This window comes from Rissa tridactyla, chromosome 3, assembly GCF_028500815.1.
Source record: "Rissa tridactyla isolate bRisTri1 chromosome 3, bRisTri1.patW.cur.20221130, whole genome shotgun sequence".
NCBI classification, from domain to species: domain Eukaryota; kingdom Metazoa; phylum Chordata; class Aves; order Charadriiformes; family Laridae; genus Rissa; species Rissa tridactyla.
Window position 1 is genome coordinate 7837365 of NC_071468.1, and position 17356 is coordinate 7854720.

General features: G+C 41.9%; 1 protein-coding gene across 1 annotated transcript in view; it reads right to left on the reverse strand.

Annotated features, from left to right (window-relative positions):
- The window catches only part of EML6 (EMAP like 6), a 135901-nt gene that overhangs the window by 15712 nt on the left and 102833 nt on the right, over nucleotides 1–17356 (reverse strand). The window contains exons 29-30 of the mRNA XM_054194466.1: nucleotides 1488–1566; nucleotides 121–250 (exon numbers count right to left, since the gene is read on the reverse strand). Of these exons, the coding sequence (XP_054050441.1) occupies nucleotides 121–250; nucleotides 1488–1566 (209 nt within the window). The remainder of the gene's footprint in view (nucleotides 1–120; nucleotides 251–1487; nucleotides 1567–17356) is intronic.

The window sequence follows — 17356 nt, forward strand, 5'->3', positions numbered from 1 at the left end:
TATCAAGATGCAAAATGAGAGACAGATACAGGAATGTAAAAATGTAAAAAGACTTTCAATCAGAAATATTTCACTTGTACAGCACTTTTTATCTCAAAGTAGTGTTTCAATTTGAATTACCAGTAGAAAGATTTTGAACTATGCCTGCTGCAGCTGTGTGGAAAATAATATCAGCACCATCATTTAGGTAATGAAGGTTGTTGCGACAATCAAATCCTCTGTATCCAAAAACATGGTCTAAAGCCAGCTCCTGGTCAAGTAAAACAAAAAGAAAGATAAAGAGTGAAATGAAAGAAGAACCAAGGAGATTACAGAGTTTGGATCACATAACCACAGTTCTAAAGTAATTATGCAACCTACCAATACCTTGTAGAGGCAATCCAATAATTAAACAACAATTAATCAATAATTAATCAGTAATCCCTGTTGTTCTGCTACTTTATTGAGGCATGACATTCTCACAGACTATCTACAACGCTTTAATCAGTCAACTCAGGCACTGCATTTATATTATTATTTCTTTAATAATTCAGTGGGCTAAGAATGTTTTGTTTCTGTAAATTTCCATTCAAAATATATACAACTTACAAAAAAAGGTCCAATTTTATTAATCTTCCCATCGCAGTTGAATAGCTATATAGGGTATCAGGTATTTGTGAATATCGTTACTTCTACTTTAAGGGTCTTCAAAAATCATTCTCATAAACTACCAAATTTTAACAAACCAAATTCTGACCTTAAAGTTCTTTTAAGAAGCAAAGGCAGGCTGTAACATAACTCTACAACTAAAACATTAATCAGAGGTGTAATTTCAGCTTGAAATAAGCAACTGCCAAGAAAATTTCCTCCAGAAAAACAGTGACGGTTAATGGATTGTTGTTAAACTTACTTTTTAGCCCAGAAAACAGACTTAATGAATCTGTCCCAAACACAATTACAGTTTACTAGGAACAATTTGAATTGACGGACCAAGCAATTTTTGCAAATTGTCCGCACAGATCACAGAATATTCCTTGTTCAGCATATTATGTGGAAATTCAAAAAAGTTGTTTGGCAGGCCCCACAGTTTGGGGAAAGAGGTATGTTTCCAAAGTAAATGATTAAATTCCATCATTCAAAATCACACACATGACTTTTCATGTGTGAAAGTGAAGTGCCGTTTCTGATTGTGTTTCCCTTGGGGTTATGTAGTGAGCGTGGGTTCTGCTGTGTACGTGCATACACTTTGGCTCTACCTGCCCTTCAAACGAAGAGAAAAATTTGGTGTTTGGAGAGATCTGATATTATAGGTAAGCTTTAACACCCTGAATCTGAGGTTCTTTCTGACAGGGATTGCTGTCTATCACATTTTCTGGTGTTTGCCACTAGAGATGAAAGCACTTTCTAGAAATTTCTTTCTCTTCTACCTATACATGCTTTTAGCTGCCCTTGAAATAGGGATGAATTTCACCCAGCACTAAAGCAAATGAAAAAGTATTAAGCCTGACCTCAACCAGTTTCTTTTTTTTGTTGATATTGTTCTTTTGCAGTTTTTCAGGTTGAGGAGCAGCTCTGCTAACTGGTGGCCTGAAATAAACATTTAAAAAAGACAATCAATATGTTGGAAAGCAAAACAAAACCTCCCAAACCATAGCATATATCTTGTATGTGAACAGGAAACGGCCAATTGCAAATATTTGAGCCTAATGTCTAGCTTCTTTTAGAGTTGTACAATAAACTGACTAAAATCATATGCATTTTGACGGAAAGAGCAGAAATAGCATTGATCTAGATTTTGTGAATGAGTGGTAAAGCAGACCACCACACAGTAATTTTATTTTTTTTAATCATAATGATTTAAATCCATGGGAAAACCCTTGAATACTAAATGATAGTAAATTGTTACTTTCAGAAATTATCTAAAAGATTTTCTACAGCTGGCAGTTGAGCTTTCCCCAACCTTGCTGCTTCTGAGAAACTCCATCACAAAACCTTGACAAGACTTTGTTAAAATCTTCTCCAAATCGTATTAGAGACAAAATGATTCCATTTTGAAATGTACAAGGAATTCGTCCGTGTGAATGTAACAGAGACTGAGGCCAGCAAAGCATTTTTATATAATTACAGTTGCTAAAAGTAGCTAAAAAGACAAATGTAGAACATAGGCGGAAACAAAATTTGATTTGTGCAAATGATGTTTAAAGACAGATAACCTTTACTGCTACTATTGATCCTGCCGAGAAGGAAGGGAGTAGAGGGAGCTCAGCCTCTAGAAGTTCATGACCTTAAGAAATCAAATGCCTGCCGCACAGGCTCCACTCTAGGTGACCATTGTGTTAATTTAAGCACAATGATTCTCTCTTTCTGTTAACAGAAGTTCATGAGGGCTAATTCTAACCCTGTCAACAGCAGAACAGAGCCATAAAAACCGCACTGGATTACTGGAGAAATGAGCCCATGGAAATCTCGCCTAGGTTCTTTACCATGTTTTATCATCTTTTACTTAGAAAATAGGTCTTGCTAGAAGGTTGAGGTAGAAGTGGTGACGGCAGAAGAATAAAACCAGATATTATGGTTAAATGTGTGCCCCACAACATCACTTGATGGCTGCTGTTTGTAATACAAAAACCACCCCACTGCATGCCTTTAAACTCCAACTGCAGATTCCGGAGATAGGGTTAAACAACAGCGGGGTTCTGCAAGTAAAAAACAAAAATGCCTGGCCTGAATTTAGTTAATAAACACTGGAATTTGGAAAGCATTTCCACAGTTTAAGATTTCAAAAAGGCGCGAACTTGATATACGTTATATATGCTGTGGAAATTAGATTGTTCTTGTCCTTATACTGTAATTACCATTAATTCTCACTTTGCAAAAAAAATAATTGCAGAAGAATGAAATGCCTTTTGCTTAGAGGGAGCTGATTTTTTCTGGAATTGTATTTTTTAATGGAAAGTATTAAAGGCAACAATTGACAAAATGCACAGCCAGAACACTTCTTGCTACACGGCTGGAATACTTCCTGCAGGAGTAAGTAGCATGAAAATCTGAGCTCTAAAAAAGACAGAACAAAGCTGGAAGTACACAAACTAACCCACTTCTTAAGCAAACAAGCAAACTCACTGAGTACCAGCAAAGTACATTAGCAGGTGATCTTGTGACATTGAAAGAGTGAAAGAGTTACCTTGATCCCCTTGTAAGCAGCAAACAAAGCAGCAAACAAAGCCAAGTAAGAAACTTAATACAGTTTTAGGTGTACTTCTGACCACTTTACTCATGCACAAGCATTTTTAGAGTTGATCAGTCATTCCTTTGTGTGGCACAAAACATGCTATCCAAGCATGCCAGCAAGAACTAAAACAGAAATTAAAGAGTGCACCAGTCTACAAATTCGGAAACATCGTCCCCTGGCATCCCTGGGTATACTCTGAACTAAAGATCCTACCGGACAGAGGGGGAAAAGGAAGCTACAGCCATGCTTCCTGCACGCTTTATACTGAAGGAGAACAAGATTCCACACGCGTGTTTATTTTCAGGTGCCTGACAGGGATGGAAACTGGTAGAGACTTAACAGTCTCCTAAGCACTGTTGAGAATTTCATACAATGGATGCTTGTTTTCTACCCTAGTCCAGCCTGCAATTTAGCCTCATAATTGTTCATTGGTAGGCCAACTTACTTACAGGGACAGCTTGTCCTTTTTTGTTCACGGGGAAACAAGTACCTTTATTTTCTCTGAAAGTGGTCAATCAAGTCATGTTACATAATCAGCAGCGGTAATTGGACCGAATAGCAGCACAGTCACCAGTAGAGAAGGGGTGGAGGAAATCATTACAAAACTTAATTCTCTTGCAAAATAAAATCTTTCTGAGACACTAGAACAGCAGAAGCCGTTTCAGCCCAGATTTACTAGGGCCTTTGAAGCAGCACTTATGAAAATAATAAATCGTTTTCTTGTATGCTTCCTGCTCTTTTTTCTGTTTTAGTGTAATTTTAAAATGGTTAATTTTTACGTTTCTTTACCTAGGAATGTTAGTTAAGTTTTACAACATGAACAAGCCAAAATTTTTTTAAGAAAGCAAGAGAACACTACGACTATGATATGGTTGATAACCACTAGATTGTAAACATGAGATTTAATCAGGAAACATACACATATACTTTTACATAAATCTAGTCACAGTACACACAAACACAGATGTTGTGTGCATTCATATATACATGTATATATACACATGTATGCATTCGTTGCCTTATTACCATCGTAAGAACACAAATGTAAAGCAGCATCAAATTCACTTTCATTTTAACAAGTCTGTAACTACACCTAATTTATTTTGATACATAAGATGGCAGTGTCAAGACAAGAAATTTGCACTGTAGCAAATGACATATATTTACCCTTTGTGACCTATGCAATCTGCATTGTACATTCACAGCAATCTGTACTTTTTCTGTGCTGTGTGTTGTTAGTACTTACTTGACAATTCCCTGCCTCCAAAGGAAAGCAAGTTAAAACATAATACAAGCATTAACGGTTTCTTTCCAGTAATTTAAAATAAATGTGCTTATATTACATTATGGGATGAATGAGTTCCGGGAAAGACAAGACACAGTCAGACATTAAAGGGCTTTCAGTTCTTCAGATACTGTGAATACAGCAAATAAAATTTCTGTTACTAATGATTATCTTGATGATATGCCTACACAAGTATGCCCGGTTATAAATCAGTGAGCTAACTCCAGATTTAAGCTGACAAAATTTTACTCCCTGTCTTTATGTGTCTTCAAGCAGAAATGTAAAATGGTGCAAGAGACAATTCATTCGCTCTCACCTAAACAAGAAGGCTATCTGAAATGGCCAAGGTGAGTGGAAAGAGGCGCCTAAATCACAGGTGGAGCGAACAGACAGCACTAGGATAGGGAACAGCAGATGGACATACTGAGAGCTGGGCAGGGGGGGAAGAGGGAAGGAGGGTTTGGAAGAGTGGGGCACGTGGAGGGAGAAAAGAGGTGCGATCTTAGAGAACAGGGCCAAAGTAAGGGGAACAAAAAAGTTAGAACCATTCAGACTGAAAATAAAGGAGAGAAAAGGCAGACCAAAAATTGCTATGATGAATTCTGTGGGACAGGGATAACCAGCTAATGTTTTTAGAGCACATGGCATAATTGCTCACTGATGAGAGACACTGTCGGCATCAGTAATAAATTGGTGAGAACACAAATATTCTGTTCTGAGACCAACGGGAACAGAACTGGATCTTCAGAAACAATGTTGCATGACAGTGTCAGTGAGGTTTGCAGCAGGGACAGATGGACAAAAATGTCCTGACACCCAGAAGGTGATGGGCTGGACCCAACAGAAATGGGTAAAGAAGCTGAGGAGAGTCCAAAGAGAGCATTTAGATGGCTGCAAACTTGAGAGGGAAAACACTTGGTTGCCACACAAAAATAAAAATGAGCAGGACTGCTCTCAACAAGAGAAGCCAAGGTTCAGAGAGGCAAGATGATCCACTGCTGGTAGGTTTGTTTGGACAACAGAACAAAAAGGTCCAAGATTTAAAAAAATATACTATTCATGTCAGAAAAAATGCAACAGCAGCTTTTAAAAGTACGCTTCCACTAGTTGACAGTTTGACTGCTGCAAAACTAGAGCTTTAAGAAGCAATTAAAAGATTTTTGTGAATTCTAAGCCCTTAGATTTTCCCATCCCAACATGCATAGGAGTTTTACATACTTTTCCTACTGTTATTTTTCCTTTGCATTTTGTAGAAAACACCAGACAACAAAAAAAGAACGGTATTTAATATTAAAATAACGTATTCTCTAATACAGTGGATCAAAGCAAAGCTGAAACAAAACTAGAAGGAAACATCAATTGTAATCTAAGTTATTTTTTAAAAGCGTAGCACTGAGAAAGCCTTAGCATGGTTACAATATTTATGATTTCACATGTATGCTGATGCACTCTTTAAAAAAAAAGAAACAAACCAAAACTAAAAGGTACTGCAGGATGTATGGTGGTGATAGCCATTTTCGTATTTTGTAAGGGAAGCTAGTCATTGCATTCGCGTGTCATTCTAGTTCAGTCTCCAAATGTGAAACAAGTAGAAAAGCAGATTAATAAGAAGGGTAATCAGTTCTGAATGAAATCTGAACGCCTGTATTTTTTAACAGGTTCATTGTTCTAAACATCTTGTACAGCTGTTAAGTTAAACAACTATTGTGAACAGGCTGGCCCTATGGCATACAGATCTGCCACATATAACAACGCTGTCCGGAAAATCCCTCAACCCCCTTTGCTAAAACCAGCTTCAAGGAACACATTATAACATGCCTTACGCAAAACCTAAATTTCTGCCTTTGAGCTAAAAAGTTTTGAATACCTCAGGTAATGAGACTTCAGGAGAACTCTCTCCATATACTACAAAGGCATCAGAATCAACCCAACTTTAGCTTATTTTGGAAGGTCTCTCTCTTTCCTTAAGCTTCTCTCAGGATTTGTGATCATGTTTGAGAGGATGAGTCTTTTCCATTTGTTTTGTTATTCCTTACATAAACTCTGACATATTTTGAAGCTGTGCATATTGTACAAGTAAAAATATTCAACCAATAGTATACGGAGAACTTTGGGGCTGGAGGTAAAATGTAACAGGCAGCTAAAATAGCATCCTTCCCCTGCATAACAAAACATATCAGAAACAACACTTCTTCTATCCTTCCTGGACTACAACCTACACCACAACCCTCAGAAAAAGCTGACTATTTCGCATCAGCCTCCATGCAAAGCACGCTCAAGTTCAGAGAGAGAAATGTTGGTAGTACGTTGTGCATTGTGACGGTATTGGCACCCCTCAGTTCCACACCCACTGTCACAGCACTGAAAAAGACCTTTGGGCCAGCTTTCTGCTGACCTGTGGAAAAAGTGAGATTGACTCTGAGTTCAGTCGGTTGGCAGGGACTGTAAAAATACCAGTCACAATGCGTTCAAGCCTTAGGGACAACTGTGATGAAACCAGCACGCTGCCAAATACGTTTAGGACGGATTAACTTGACATAATACTGCTGAGAAAGTACAAGTGGATATTCCAAAGGACGCTACTCATTCTTAAACAGTAGTCTTCTGCTGAAAAAAGTCCAAGGTTATTTTCTCCCCCCCCCACAGATGTGTTTTTCCAGATACATTTTGAATAGTTCCCACCTACACATAAATACAACACAGATTCACATTCAAAGCTTTTACTCTGCACCCACAGACATGTGCATGTAAAAGTGCATGAACAAATTTTGTAACCATATGTCTACTAATTCAGTTTATGGTACAAAGGCTTGTACTCGCCACTTGCGGGGGCTATTTTGAAAGCTTGTATAATTCAGCCCGTGCTGTTGTAAACAAATAATCAAAATAATAATATTTAAAGAGAGAAAATCCAAATATTTAACCTTCTTTAACTTCTCATCTTTATCAGAACATATGATTACAAATAATGCATAATAACATAACTGAGGACAGGCTCCAAGACAGGTAACTCGGGGGAAGTGAGACAAGCCAGTATGTTAAGAAAACAGAAAACCAGACAAACATGCTAATGCTGCTTGTTTTCTACACATTCAACCTGCGTTAAAGCGTTTTCCATCACCGGGTATATTACAAGAGTTTCCAGTTTATGTAGAGTCATGCAAATCAAACTAAATGAAAGCTGCAAACATAGGATATATGCTAGCGGTTAGTAGAATGCAAAATGCAAATATATCTTTGCCTTTCATATTAGTAACATAAATACAGTCTTCACGCAACTTGTTTTACTTCTTATTATATAAATTCTTTGCCAGTGAAAATGGTCCCAGTTCAAAAGTTAGCCTTTTTCTGAAATGGAGCACAATTCCTACATAACACACAGTGTAGCTTACAATTGTCCTGGATTGTCTGGGACAGTCCCACCAGTGACCAAGTGGTCCCGTGGTGTGGGAGCACTGCTCTTGGAGCTCCCACACCGTGAGACTGCTCCTGCAGCACCTCTCATTGGCACCCCACTTCTGTATCATACAGGCAGAGCAAAGAAGAGGATGCCAATCAGAGGAGCAAAAAAAGGAAGAAAAAAATAAGGGTGGGTGGGGAGGATAGGAGGACAGACATAGAAAGGGAAGAAGAAGAAAAACAAGAAGGTTGGGGAAAGGAGAGAGAAACAATCAGTTAATTATCTTAACCAAATGCACCAACTAATACAACTGCAAGATTTTTAAAAACTTTTCCTCAGCCACATCTCTCCTGTTATTTTTCCATCCTCAAGTTGTAACTGCTGACAGAGACAGTAAACCTTGGGCCCCCCAACAAAAATACCAGACCGTTATTTATTTCAAATCCTGCAAGTAAAATCTCTCATGTAACTTGTATGTTCTTCCAAGATAGTTGCAACATCATCATTATTTTCATTATGTACATAAATGAGACAGGAAAAGTACATTTGATAAAGGGCTTTAATTTTCTTTTCGAAGGAAAAAACCTTAATATTATCCTCCAGTTCATCATATATAATTTTTTTTCTCCTTTAGAATCATGAAATTTCTCTGCTCAGTTTGCTTAGGGGCCCAATACTCTGGAGATCTGGAGAAGGCCAGCGTAATACAGATTTCCTTTTGATCTTGCTGGATTATGTGAAACTCAAAGCATATGCTAGGTAGTAATAGAGGATACAGAGCAGCTGCTCAAAGTCACAGTTATCTCGTCTAGAGCATTGCCAGGTAGACCCTCCTCATAGGGAAGTCTGCTGCCTTCCCGGAGCCTGGGTTAAGGACATCACCAGGAAACGCCCTAATTTGATACAGTCCTCAGACTATTACCCGTTACTGATTTTCCATGTAGGTGGAGATGAAGCTGTGACTCGTAGACCAAGAGCAATCAAAGGGGACTTCAGGGCCTTGGGAAGGTTGGGAAGTCTGGGGCACAGGTTATTTTCTCCTCACTCCTTCCAGTTGCAGGCAGTGACATTGGAAGGACCAGACTAATCCAGTCTGTTAATACATGGCTCCATGGCTGATGTCACCACCACAGGTTTGGGTTTTTTGACAATGGGGTGGCCTACACGGCACTGGGCTTATTGGCATCAAATGGGAAACACCCTTCTCAAAGGGGGAAGAGGATCTTTGCTGAAGAGATTGTGGGGCTGATTGACAGGGCTTTAAACTAGATGTGAAGGGGGAGGGGGATAATAATATCAGGCTTGTCTGTGACTGGCTGTGGGATAACACATCAGGGTTAGAGGGACGGGGTGCTAGTAAGTGCCTTGGACCTGTTGCCCCGAGGCATGCTGGGGATGCTACATCACAGTCAAAGTCTTACGGAGACGAGCCAGGGGCTCCTGAGGTAGTCCGAGTCAACAGGGAAACACCCGTGAAACACCCCAAGGGGTGCTCCTCTAAGAAGGCGTCACAGCCAACGACCCAGCTAAAGTGTCTCTACACGAATGCACGCAGCATGGGCAACAAACAGGAGGAGCTGGAAGCTACCGTGCTGCTGGAAAACTATGACATAGTGGCCATTACTGAAACCTGGTGGGATGAATCCTATGACTGGAACATGACTATCGCTGGCTACAGGCTGTTCAGAAGGGACAGGCAAGGAAGGAGGGGCGGAGGTGTTGCCCTCTGTTAAGGAATGGATAGAGTGTGAAGACATGTCCCTAAAGAATAGCCAAGAGGAAGTCGAAAGCTTATGGGTAGGAATTAGAGACCGAGGCAACAAGGAGAACCTTCTGGTTGGTGTCTACTACAGGCCGCCTGATCAAGGGGAACCTACTGATGAAGCCTTCTTCCTCCAGCTACAGGAGGCATTGCGCTCAAAGGCTCTCGTCCTGCTGGGGGATTTCAATCACCCCGACATCTGCTGGATAAGTAACACGGTGAGCTGTAGACGATCCAGGAAGTTCCTGGAGTGCCTCGATGATAATTTCCTAAGACAGGAAATAGACAGCCCTACCCGGGGAGATGTGATACTGGACCTCACAGTCGCCAATGTGAGTAAGCTCATTGGGGATGTCAAGATGTCAAGCCTAGGCTGCGGTGACCATGCACTGGTGGAGTTCACACTCCTAAGGGATACGTGCCAGATGAGGAGTGTAGTCAGGACCCTGAATTTTAGGAAAGTAAACCTCTGTCTCTTCAAGGAGTTAGTCAATAGGACTCCCTGGGAAACGGTCCTCAGGGACAAGGGGGCAGAACAGAACTGGCAGATCTTCAAGGATGCTTTCCATAGAGCACAAGACCTGTCAATTCCCAGGTGTAAGAAATCAAGCAAGAAAGGGAAGAGACCGGCATGGCTGAGCTGGGACCTGCTGATCAAACTAAAAGGCAAGAAGGAACTGCACAGGCAGTTCAAGCAGGATCAGGTATCCTGGGAACAGTATAGGGATGCTGCCCAGTTATGTAGGGATGAAGCCAGGAAGCCCAAGGCGTGGCCGGAGCTGAACTTGGCAAGGGATGCTAAGAATAACAAGAAGGGCTTCTGCAGGTATGTCAACCAGAAAAGGAAGCTTAAAGAAAGTGTACCCCCCCGATGAGCAAGAATGGCAAACTGGTAACAGATAAGGAGAAGGCTGAGGTTCTCAACAACTTTTTTGCCTCAGTCTTCACTGCCAGCCTCTCTCCTCACACCTCCTGAGTTGAAGGACTGCAAGACAGGGACCTGCAGGACAAAGTCCCTCCCACTGTAAGTGAAGACAAGGTTCGTGACCACCTGAGGAACCTGAACATACACAAGTCCATGGGACCTGATGAGATGCACCTCAGAGTCCTGATGTAGTTGCCAAGCCACTCTCCATGATATCTGAAAAGTCATGGCAGTCAGGTGAAGTCCCTGGTGATTGGAAAAAGGGAAACATTACATCCATTTTTAAAAAGGGTAGAAAGGAGGACCCTGGGAACTACTGACCTGTCAGCCTCACCTCTTTGCCTGGGATGATCATGGAACAGATCCTCCTAGAAGCTATGCTAAGGCACATGGAGGACAGGGAGGTGATTCGAGACAGCCAGCATGGCTTCACCAGGGGCAAGTCCTGCCTGACCAACCTAGTGGCTTTCTACAATGGAGTGACTACATCAGTGGACAAGGGAGAGCTACGGATGCCATCTGTCTGGACTTCTGCAAGGCCTTTGACACGGTCCCCCACAACATCCTTCTCTCTAAGTTGGAGAGATATGGATTTGATGGGTGGACTCTTTGGTGGATAAGGAAGTGGCTGGATGGTCGCATCCAGAGGGTAGTGGTCAATGGCTTGATGTCCAGATGGAGAAGGGTGACACGTGGTGTCCCTCAGGGATCCATACTGGGACCGGTGCTGTTTAATATCTTCATCAGTGACATAGACAGTGGGATCAAGTGCACCCTCAGCAAGTTTGCCGATGACACCAAGCTGAGTGGTGCGGTCGATGTGCCAGAGGGACAGGGTGTCATCCAGAGGGACCTGGACGAGCTAGAGAGGTGGGAGTGAGCAAACGTCATGACGTTCAACGAGGCCAAGTCCAAGGTCCTACACTTGGGTCAGGACAATCCTCGTTATCAATACAGGCTGAGAGATGATGTGACAGAGAGCAGCCCTGCAGAAAAGGACTTGGGGGTACTGGTGCGTGAAAGGCTGGACATGAGCCAACAATGTGTGCTTGCAGCCCAGAAGGCCAATTGCATGGCCTGCATGATGGGCTGCATCAAAAGAAGCGTGGCCAGCAGGTCCAGGGAGGTGATTCTCCCCCTCTGCTCTGCTCTCGTGAGACCCCACCTGGAGTCCTGTGTCCAGCTCTGGAGCCCTCAGCACAAGAAGGACATGGACCTGTTGGAGTGGGTCCAGAGGATGATCCGAGGGCTGGAGCACATCTGCTGTGAAGATAGGCTGTGAAGAGAGTTGGGGTTGTTCAGTCTGGAGAAGAGAAGGCTCCGGGGAGACCTTATAGCGGCCTTCCGGTACCTAAAGGGGGCCTACAGGAGAGATGGGGAGGGGCTGTTTGCAAGGGCATGTAGCGATCGGAGGAGGGGCAATGGCTTTAAACTAGAGCAGGGCAGGTTTAGATTAGACATTCGGAAGAAGTTCTTTACAGTGAGGGTGGTGAGGCACTGGAACAGGTTGCCCAGAGAGGTGGTGGAGGCCCCATCCCTGGAGACATTCAAGGTCAGGCTTGATGAGGCTCTCAGCAATCTGATCTAGTTAAAGATGTCCCTGCTTACTGCAGGGCCGTTGGACTAGATGACATTTAAAGGTCCCTTCCAACCCAACACATTCTGTCATTCTATGATTCTATGATTACATCAAATCTATCCTCCTACTCTCTTTCCCATGATGGGGAGAGAAGGGACAAAAATTGCTGGCTCGTCTCTTTTGAGAAAAAGACAATAGAATAAGTCTTCAATAGAATAGACTTTTATATATATAAGTCTACATATATATATACTCTAGAATAAGTATTAATTTGAGGGGAGTCACTTGTGAATTGTTGACTTCTTTCCAGAAGGGTGGTGTTTGTTGCAAAGCTTTCCCCTCATAACCCAGCACTGCCTGTATCAGCTCTCAACCATATACTTGCAACCTCATCACAGTTCCTGAGATCAAACTCCTCCTGAATTGAACAATGAACTCTTATTTCTTAGAGAGGTTCACCACTCTTAATATTACAGAAGCATGGAGTCCTGCAAGCTTATTCTAGCAAACACAAAGGTTAAAAAGAGGGAAATGTAGCTACAGTAAAGAGGAAAATAAAATGGCCATCTTCTTGAATCAAAACTGTCTCCTAGGTGTCACATAGTACCTTTGGAACATGTTTGTATTATATAAGCAGGCAAATAACTTTTTAAGCGTCGGTTCACCTTATGAATATTACTATTTAAAGAAAGAAACACAGCAAGCTTAAAGTCCTTGCCCAAAGAAGCATCTCAGAGCAACAGCCTTAGCCATTCCTATCTCTTGCTTGATCTGGAAGCTTGGTTTTCTCTCTTTTTTTCTTTCCTTAATTTAAATTTACTTTGTTTAATTTGTGCTTTCTACCCTCTATACCTCACTATTTTTCCTTTCTCAGACACACAATGAAAATACACAATGAAAATACAGCAAGGAGGACATTTCTTCTTCTTAGATCCTCACTGCATTTTTCAGTGAAGTGGACCACCAGTTTCTCAGGTCTTGTGGTTAGCTCACTGCTTCTAACTTAAATGGGTTTTCCAACTTGTAACATAATCTTCAAAATTTACACAGTATGTAATCAGTCTCAGAGTATTCACAATATGCACGTCCCATCAGATGCACAATCCTTGGGGTCTTCATACAGACATAAAGCACAATTACAAAGAGGAAAGATTTGGGATTCGGAATATTTTCTCCAGACAATCTTCCCCCTCAAAAGACTACCAGGTTTTTCCACGTACCTGCCTGAAAGAGAATGGGATACATCCTCTTGGCTCCCTTCTTCATATCTGAAGGGACTGGGAGAGGCTACCTCAGCCGTGCCTTGTGCAGAAAATGTAAAGCTTTGTGAACTGGCTTCAGTATTACTCGTTGCCATCTCACTCAGCCTTGTGCACAGAGATCTCAAGACTCCAACGTCCTGAAGACTCACTGATTTAGAACTTCGGTTTTCCTGAACACTGACAGTTGAGTACTCATAAGCTTTTAATTTTGTCTGGTTTGATCAGCCATCACTTTGGACCCTTGTAGGTGCAAAGAAAAGTCAGCCCAGTGCTTTCAGGAAGCTTCAGACAAATCCTTCATTAGCTGTTACATGCTTTTGTATTCTCCGAAAAGATGTAATCTGGCACAGCTGTGAAGCTTGCTTGATAATTCATACGTCTTTGAGAGAAGTCAGCTTCACCTTGAAGCACTTGTAATTGGGAGTGTTGAGATTCTGCATATATTGTGTGCATATTGGCACAACTGTGGCCAAAAACTGGAGTCTTTGACAATTGCAGTAGCCAATACATTAATCTCATTTTACTGCATCCAAAACCCATTACCTTTCACAGCTTATGCTCCTATCCCAGCACAATACCCTCAAACTTCAGTTTTGCCTTACATTTCACCATAACATTTCTGCTTCTAATTTGACTATAAATTCTGGAAATTTACATTAATCCAGTGAAGAAAGAGAATTGAATATAACTTTGCCTAACAAGCTATATATGAAAAGTATGGGATCTGTTCACAAATTTCTGGGAACACAAATTCCAAATACCAAAGATATTAAAGCAGCTGTAATTGAAAGAGGACATATAAAAAATGTGAAGAATAGCTGTGACTCTTTAGCAGAAAAGATGGAAAGGACAGTTACAAGGGTTTATTTTTAAGGTATTTTAAAATGAAGTACAAAACTGTTGATTACATAGGGACAGTAAGAAGAAAAAAGATACAGAGAATGTTAAAAACTTCGTTTTGCTCTCTTCAGCCAACTTGTTATGGGATAGATTATTCCTTCACATAGGCTACAGTAGGCTATTTTCATGTACAGTCTAGACCTCCAGAGTCTAGTTGGAGGTCAGTGACGAGTGGTGTTCCCCAGGGGTCAGTACTGGGTCCAGTCCTCTTCAATATATTCATCAATGACCTGGATGAGGGGATAGAGTGCACCCTCAGCAAGTTTGACGATGACACAAAGCTGGGGGGGGGTGGCTGACACACCGGAAGGCTGTGCCGCCATACAGAGAGACCTGGACAGGCTCAAAGAGGAACCTTATGAAATTTAACAAGGGCAAGCGTAGGGTGCTGCACCTGGGGAGGAATAACCCCATGCACCAGTACAAGTTGGGGGCTGACCTGCTGGAGAGCAGCTCAGCAGAAAGAGACCTGGGAGTCCTGGTGGACAACAAGATGACCATGAGCCAGCAACGTGCCCTTGTGGCCAAGAAGGCCAATGGCATCCTGGGCTGCATCAAGAAGAGTGTGGCCAGCAGGTCGAGGGAGGTCATCCTCCCCCTCTACTCTGCCCTGGTGAGGCCGCACCTGGAGTACTGTGTCCAGTTCGGGGCTCCCCGGTTCAAGAAGGACAGGGAACTGCTGGAGAGGGTGCAGCAGAGAGCTACCAAGATGATTAGGGGACTGGAACACCTCTCTTATGAAGAAAGGCTGAGGGATTTGGGTCTCTTCAGTCTGGAAAAAAGACAACTGAGGGGGGATCTTATCAACGCTTACAAATACTTAAAGGGTGGGTGTCAGGAGGATGGGGCCAGGCTCTTTTCAGTGGGGCCCAGGAACAGGACAAGAGGTAATGGGCACAAACTTGAACATAGGAAGTTCCACCTAAACATGAGGAGGAACTTCTTTACCCTGAGGGTGGCAGAGCACTGGAACAGCCTGCCCAGAGAAATGAATGTCTCTGGAGACATTCAAAACCCACCTGGACGTGTTCCTGTGCAACCTGCTCTAGGTGACTCTGCTCTGGCAGGGGGGTTGGACTAGATGATCTCCAGAGGTCTCTTCCAACCCTACCATTCTGTGATTCTGTGATTCTGAAGAGAGTGTTATGGAAATCAGAGGCAACCTCACTGCAGAGGAGGTGTCTACCCATTTAATTAGGCCCACCAGCTGTAAACAGAATAGGTGGTGTGGAAACACTTGGGCATACTAGGGGGTCTTCCAGCTTCAGTGTTGCCTTGTAGTGGTGGATAGCAGAAAGCACATTTTCCATGCATTATGGATTATTATTAGTATTAGTGTGACAAAAAGGAAGCCTGCTTCATTTGTCTTGTTATGTGCTGCTTTGCAGGTACTATAAGTTTTGTTAAAAAGGTTGAAAAAAGGCAAACCGCCTGTTAATTTCAGGGGGTGCCTTCCTCCACAGCAACACATTAGGTTCAGCTGAATCAGCTTATGCAGTGTAGGGCTGTGAATGTGGAGAGACTCAAAAGTCAGGAAGCCTGAAGTGTACATGGCAGACTGAGACACTCCTCTGAGAAACAGGGTACATGCTTGCATCAGACACCAGACCCATGGCCAGGTTTGAGAGAAGGAAAGCTTCCTAGGCACCCAAAGGGACTGTGGTGATTTTCACTACTGGACTTAAAATAGTGCGGAAAAGCTGCAGAAGAGTTTGATGCTTATGCTCATATTGGTGCTTATTCACTAGTACAAAACAACTGTAAGCCCAGCTTAATCAGTCAATTAAACTCTGTCTACGGTTGCTTTTGCATCATCAAAGCAGAATAAAGCAGCTGTAAGTTACAAGGGCTTCTGGTGTAAATCATTTGGCCATTGTTTGTTGTTAGCACTTGTTATTTCATGTGTAATAACAATTTAGCAGTATCTGCCCAAAATAAAATAATTTTTTTTTTTAACTCAATCTCAAAACATTTACGTTTACTAGACAATACACTAAGCCTTTTAATAGAAAAATGGAGGAACAAAGACTTTATATGAGTAAATGAGAAAATTGAGAGAGATATTCTTAAAAGGGGAAAAGACATTGTTATGGTTCAACATTTTATTGAAAAAAATCACTAATCCTCCTGCTGCATGTTTTAGTTAAAACATTGTGATGAAAAAAAAAAAGGGTGCAACTTTTTTCTTCTCATTTTTCACACCCAACATTCGTTCTCCTATTCAAATACCAAGTGAAAAATTACTAATTTTTGTCCATGATGTTCAGCACTGCATTCTTTGAGAGCTTTAAAAACATGAACTAATTTATTTTTCGAAGATCAGCATTAGATTAGGAAGTATTGCTAACTCCATTTTGTATCTTGCAAAGCAGGACACCAAGAAGGTTTAAAGCCAAAAATCTTCAAAGTTGCCACTAGTTTTCAATAGTCAAGTAAGAGAACCTTAGGCTTTAATCCGTTCAATGTAATCAGGTGTTATGTTTGTTCAAAGAACTGCTTAAATGATCTCCACTTGCAGCTATGAGTGTGCTGTTTCTCTGCAAAGTCAGCCATACTTCTCTCTGACAGCAGGAAACAAGGTACACCGAGTTACAGGCTGCCTATAAAAATACTCTATTTGCCAACCATCACCAAGAAGCTCTGCGACAGAAGCAGGAACAGCAAGAATGCAGCTGTCCACAGGCTCCAGAGGGGTGTCTCCTTGCCATCCTAGCCTCTTTCTACACACAGATCTCCCATCTTTTGCAATACCTGCAGCAGGGACCCTACAGTGCTTACTTCTGCACCCACTGTATTCCCTGAGGGCTATTTATCCTGTTCTATAACTAGAGTAGGATCCCTGTGGGAAGAATATGCCATCACACTACTGGTATTGTTAGTGGTCATGTGTTCCGGGTAAACTGAGGGGAAGTAACTAAGCTTAAATTCTTTCTATCAAAAGAGACTGCAAGGATTCACAGTTGAGTCACCAACTGGATTCACGGGTGTAGTTTTCCCGTTCCAGATTACAAAGGGGAATGTACTTTACTGGT